Source organism: Ambystoma mexicanum, chromosome 12 (genome assembly GCF_040938575.1).
Source record: "Ambystoma mexicanum isolate Mex_15411 chromosome 12, UKY_AmexF1_1, whole genome shotgun sequence".
Lineage (NCBI taxonomy): Eukaryota > Metazoa > Chordata > Amphibia > Caudata > Ambystomatidae > Ambystoma > Ambystoma mexicanum.
Genome location: NC_090936.1, coordinates 618,158,551 through 618,165,111, shown reverse-complemented (window position 1 = coordinate 618,165,111; position 6,561 = coordinate 618,158,551). Strand labels below are relative to the sequence as shown.

The window sequence follows — 6,561 nt, the reverse complement described above, 5'->3', positions numbered from 1 at the left end:
GGAATTATTCTACACGCACTTGTCACATAGTTTGAAGGTTTGAAGTCATTCGATTGATAATTCCAAGACAACTCTTATGTATGACCTAAAATGCCTTCTGTCTTTCCTTGTACTTAAACCTACCCCAGAATATTTGCATCAAATGCACAGTGTTCTTTCTGGTGGCATTGAGCTTAGAGATGGCACTTTAGATGCTTGTCACTAAACTATATCTATCCTTCCTCTCTTCACAGGTAGATTCTGGAAAATACATGGAAAACGTAACCAGAGTAGATGAGTTTGTGTTACTGGGACTCACAAATATTCCAGAGCTGCAGGCAGCACTTTTCATGGTATTTTTAGTTTTTTACTTGGCCACCATACTGGGGAACTTCACCATTATCACTGTGAGCTGGGTGGAGCCTAGCCTTCACTCACCCATGTACTTCTTCATTGCAAATTTGTCCTTCTTAGATCTCTGCTACAGCACGGCCACTGTTCCTAAAATGCTGGACCATTTCCTGGTGGAGAGGAAAACCATGTCTTTTGTTGAGTGTGCCCTCCAGATGCTCTTCTTCATGTCGTTTGCTGGCACAGAGGCCCTTCTTCTGGCAGCCATGGCATATGACCGCTATGTCGCAATCTGTCATCCATTGCGTTACACCAGCATCATTAGCCGAAGAGTCTGTGCCATGCTGGTGTCTGGCTCTTGGATAGCTGGTTTGGTGGATTCCATGGTGCACACCATCCTAGCCTTTCGATTATCATTCTGTGGCTCACGCACCATCAATCACTTTTTCTGTGACATTGTACCAGTCCTTCAGCTCTCCTGCAGCAGCACATACTTTAATCAGATAGTGCTCCTGGCCTTGGGTGCACTCATCGGTATGAGCTCCTTTGCGCTCACCTTGACCTCATATGTGAAGATCGTTTGTGCCATTCTCAAAATCAACAGCACAGAGGGTCGGAGCAAAGCCTTCTCCACGTGCTCTTCACATCTCCTGGTGGTTATTCTATTCTATGTGACCATCATGTCCACATACCTGCGGCCTGGCTCAAGTTCTGAACTGGAGCAGAACAGCCAACTGGCCATCCTCTATGCCGTAGTCACCCCACTGTTGAACCCATTTATCTTCAGTCTGAGGAACAAAGCTGTGAAAGAAGCTCTCTGGAGAGTGGTGGCCAAAAAGAGAGTGCTCACCTGAGATAGTGATAGCCAAAGGTTAACTGTAGAGCACAAGACTTCTATGAGAAGACAGAGAGTAAACACCATTCAGTAGATCAAGTGTTGGCTGTAATCAAGTGAACATTGTCAATCACTGACTATCATTATCTACAAGGCTTTAAAGCAGGGCATTTGCACCTTTGGCTTTGAATATCAATTGTGCATAGCTCAGAACATATTAAAGATCTACAAGCAATGTCCATCCTATAGTATCATGGCCAGTGGTCACTAATGCTCCCATTTGTTAAAGAAGCTGAAAGCCTTGCTATGGAATTTTGGGTATCCGGTCATTTTTTCGAAAACTTATTTTCAAAACACCATTTTCTCAAAAACATTTTTCCGAATTTTTTTTAATGTCTTTTTTTTATTTTATGTTTTTTTGGGTTTTGTAAGTAAAAAAATGTGTTTAAAAAAAGGGGGTTTAGGGGGAACCCCCCCACATTTAAAAATAATAATAAAAAAGAAACATTCAAAAAAGAAATTTCAGCTAAATTGGGTCGAGAAAATGGCATTCGAAAATATACCATTCGAAAAAATCACTATAAACCGGAATTCTGATTTCTCTTGATTAAATGCTGCTTTAAATATTTGTATTGCTGTGTTTTCTTGAGCATTATGCCGTCTTTATGCCATTGGTTGTCAGTCAAAACACCTCCCTCAAATGCTTATTCTACACAAGATAGGCGACGTTCTGTGGCACTTGTTTGCTTTTTTAAGACCCCCCATTAGGCCATACCATATTCCACTTTTTAGAACACAATATGACGCTCGAAAACATAGTCCTGTTCTAATGTGCATCGTTTCCAAAAGAATACAGGCAGTTCATTTGCAAAGTTTCTTAAATCCGACAAGATCTCTATAAAGTGTGGGGTATGCTGTGGATCTGATCTCACACCCATTCTTTGCATGCAATGCCTGGATCTTTAGGATCGGGTGGGGCACTGTGACAGGTTTTCTCAGTGTATCCATCATTCCTAAAATTGAAAGATTGAACACATGTGTGCTGTGGATTCGGAGGGGCACGTCATTTCAACCCTGTCATGGTACAAGTCATGTTATTATGCATGATTCATAAAAGGCCCCACATTTCCTTGTGCTTGGAACCTAAACAGAACACAGCATCGAGAGGACAAATATTAACGGACAACCAAGAGGCTCATTTTGGATTGCCTCATACATTTCCCAAAAGGGGCTGCATATGGATACACTTACATGCAAGCTGCCCCACTGTGCAATTTGACTGTTTGCAAGCCCGCATGGTCATGATAAGGGGAAACACGAGTAGCCCTGGGTTTGTGTGCATTGTTACATTTCTGAATGCAAACAATTGTAGACACCTTTTGCCAACTATGTGCATAGTGGGACGTATTAAAATGGATTTAAGTGCAAAAAGCAGGCGGATCACATAGGAATCCAAAGTATCACTGCTCAAATCAAAACGGCATGCCCTCAGAAATGCTGTCGGATCAGTGTAATGGAGCAGATGTGGGTGGTGGAATCGTAAATTACGACACACAAATCGATTAAAATCAAACTGCACGTAAAAAGTATTTGTTAATGTTTTATGCATGTTTTTTACTTGCACATTGCAGAAAATGTGCCCCGATTGTTTTTCTCTTTGGAAGTGACCGTCCCGCGGCATTCAAAGCACCACTCTTACGGTGATATCCGCTCAGCATCGTGCCTTTTTAGCAATATGCAGTCCTTCTAAGTGCCCAACGTAATCTAATAGTCCCCTAATCTGATTGGTGCACTGTGTCATGTGAACGATTCCAGGGGTCGCTCTCACACAGCAATCTATGCCTGGTGGAAGCCAGTGCCTGCAATCTTAAGAGCTTCTCTATTGTCCTTTTAAATCATACAAAACAATCAATGATTTATGAAAAAGCTTCAGCCACCACTTTTTAACCACTTGAAACCCTTAAAATAGCTCTAGGTATTACAGAACATGCAAAAGCATGTGCAAATAATGCTGACCCCACTCCCAAAGTGAGAAGCTCAGCCAGAACTGCTAAATCAGTCAGTCAGTCATAACTTTATTTCAGCGTTGAGCCATAAAGGTTTTTGCACAGAAATGAAAAAGCAACACAAATAAATGAAACAACAACCAAGAAAGAAAAACATTTTGTTAAGAAAACAATTATATTGTATAGAATGAGTTCACCCTAGGGCCCGGGCTCCTCTCGTGGGACGCTAGGTGCATTGTGGGGGATTCAGATCCTAGGACCAAAGGGAGATTACTGGATCGCTAATGCACCTTTCACCGTTAACACCTATGCTCTTTAGGAGACCACCAGGGGCCTTTTCCACAGTGGGACAACGTTTGCTCCAGAGAGCATGGTCCTCTGTTGCATGTTTTTCCGGGGGTGTGCACTAAGTTCTATTGTACTGATTGCCGGGGGGGGGGGGGGGGGGGAGATAACGTGTCTTGCCAAAATTCAGTATATCCTTGGCCATGAAAGAATCCCCAAAGTCTATTCTGACAGTGTTGGAGGCCTTTTCCCCAGGCTGGGAGATCCTGATGCAGTTGAAAATGTGTTCCTGAGTTACAAATGAACATCTCTCACAGTTCGGAGCCAGTGCTTCCCTGGGTTCATGCTGATGTGGGAACAATTTGGGAACTTTGTGTACATATATTGAACCTCCTGACCATGATACTGTTGGCCTACTAAATTTAGCAGTGGGTATAAATGAACATAGCCCAACCTCGTTGCTGCCTTGGCAAATGTAGTATTCTCCTGAGGTTGCTACCTGTCTTCGGGCTAGGGTTCTGCCTCAATCGAAACGGGACAAGGGGTTGAGAGCCCCTATGTGAGATGTGACTGCTTGAGTTTGTTCTAGGCAATGTTGCTTTACTCGCTTGGTCTCTATCATTATTGGACCTTGATGTGTCCCTAGTTATAAATCTTTTCTGCCCTGTGGTCCTATTGGAGCAAGTTTCAGGTACAGAAAATCCAGCTATTCCCGGTTTGTTATGGGCCCATTTTATGCCCTCTTGATTAAGTGGTGGTCCCTCCTTGATGACTCCCTTTCCAGCTGCTTCAATCAAAGATATAATTAAGTTCTTTATTAACAAGAGTTCAAATAGGACCATGCTGCAGTGACAATCTTTGGTCTCTGGACCTCCGTCTCCATACTGTTCCGAGGCTTGCTTGGTCACTTGCTCATAGCGGGGTGATGGCCTGGAAGTTTCATTCATCAGGACTTCACACATTTCCCCTGTTGTGTTAATCTGCCTTCCCTCAGTCACATTTCTCATACATTCAGCCTTATTTTCGCCGCTAAGCAATGACCCGTTTTTGGGCCATTGAGGGCAAACAATTTGTTTGTTACGGTCCCTATCAAGGTCCTTTCTGAGTGCCGGTGTGTCCCCCTACCCTACTTGGTATGGAAGCTTTGGTGCTACCCTTGTGGTGATGGTGGTTGTGTTCTTAGCAGCCATGTGATGAAGGAAGGACAACAGGTGCAGCAAAGGCTGCTGGCCACATGGTGGGGGCTGGGGGGCAGGTAGGAATGGAGCAAAAGTGGCCATGCCATTTACATTGGGTTCCCCTGCAGCCACATTCACAGGGGTCCAATTGTAGTCATTGTTGGAGTCAGAATTGAATTGAAATTGGGATACTTTGGAGATCCCCTGGGCGTGACTGATTAATATAAATCATAGGACAATTATCAGGGGGCAGATGGGGAAGGCCCGTGCCTCCAGTGGTTGAAGAATTACATCAAATGCATTGATGGCCTTGCCATCAAGTGCAGAATTTTCCCCTCCCAATGGGGCCAAGCCAACTAGTGACTAATTGAGCACAGGATCTGGTGGATTTCACTGATTAACAGGTGTGCCTCCCCCAGAGGTCTTGCAGGGTCAACAGTACTTCTCTCAGCCTTGCTTCGTAAGGGTGTGGTGGTTATAGTAAGAAGTTTTCTTTTTAGTGTCAGCATTTTCCATTTGGTTGTGTGACCGGGCACAGATACAGGCACTAGTGCAGGCGACACTGGCATGGAGGAGGTTGACATGATTAATTAATTAACCGAGGAATATTAAGTGGTTGGTGAGTCGTCTTGAAATGTCAAATTCAATGGGCCTCATTACGACCCAGGCGGTAAGTTACCGCCTGGGCCGTGACTTTACCACCATGGCGTAAACTATGTTTACGCCATGGTGGTTGGCGGACTTACCGCCCCATTCCGACCTTGGCGGGGCGGTAAGTCCCCAATCCCCATTTACCCTTCCCCATTCCCATTTTTGCCCCATAGGGCATAATGGGAGTGGGGAAGGCGTTAATTACGCCACCGTAAATTACGGTGGCGTAATTAACTCCATGGTCCCTTAGCGCCATGGATTTTAACACCTGCTAAAAGCAGGTGTTAAAAGCTCCATGGCGCTAAGGGACCTCGTACTCAGGCGGTAAGGGTCGGCGCTGTTTACGCCGCCGTAAAACCCTTACCGCCTGGGTCGTAATGAGGCCCAATGTAAGGGGGCTGCACAAACCCACTCCTACTTTTCTGAGCACGTTCTGCTGGTCACTGTGAGTTAGGTTTAGTCATTGGTTAGTTGACATTTGGGTTGCCACAAGTCCCCCTGCCTTAAGTATCACCTAATCTCGTTGGGATAGCTGTGCGGTAGCTGAATTCCCCAATGTCCTGCTTCCTCTCCTCTTTTTTAAGAACCTCAATAGAATTTGGCCTGATGTCAGGCAGGTGTAACTAAACGAGTTAAGGGGAGAAGACAGCTTCTTGTAACAACCAATAACACATTTCTGGTGTCATGCGAATGGGTAAAAAAACCCTGCTCGCTACGAACACCCTGTGGGAGTGAACACCTGCACCCTTTGCCTTTGCGGGGTCTACTAAGTAAGACCACTTGTGCAGGGAAACATTTAATCCCAGACATGTTTGGGCATTATCTGTGAGGTGGGGTTTGGGAACATAGGCATAGCGAGCTGGGAACCCACATCGGTGCATACCAGCTCACATGTTGTGAGGCCTATCTACAAATCTCAAAAATTATGCATGGATATGCTTCAGCCCACTGTTCATTATTACAGGCCAGTTGAGGACCAATAACTCTCAAGTGATGCTCCTTAACTTTGTCTGCACCTCATTTTTCATCCAAAGGCAACATCTTCCACCTGTGAACATCCACAGCATTCTTCAAAATGTGGTACAGTTTAATAAAAATGTCAAGATGCGTCAGTATTAGAGGATCAACGTTATTTCTGTGGATGGCTCGGCTTCAGATGTTTATCACAGACATTCGACTCGTTCTGTTTCACTTACAGGCCTTTCCCCTCCCTAGGGACCTGGTTTCTCATAGGCTGTAGCAGAATACCAGTGGCACTGACCTGAATGTCTAGATC

General features: G+C 44.7%; 1 protein-coding gene across 1 annotated transcript; it reads left to right on the top strand.

Moving 5' to 3' along the window:
- The first annotated feature begins 251 nt into the window (after window positions 1-251).
- On the top strand, window positions 252-1,184 carry LOC138514639 (olfactory receptor 5V1-like). The gene has a single exon (XM_069630081.1). The coding sequence runs from the start codon at window positions 252-254 to the stop codon at window positions 1,182-1,184; it is 933 nt and encodes a 310-aa protein (XP_069486182.1).
- Window positions 1,185-6,561: the final 5,377 nt, after the last annotated feature.

Coding starts and splice junctions, on each gene's coding strand:
- LOC138514639 (XM_069630081.1), top strand. CDS start 252: ATGGAAAACGTAACCAGAGTAGATGAGTTTGTGTTACTGGGACTCACA.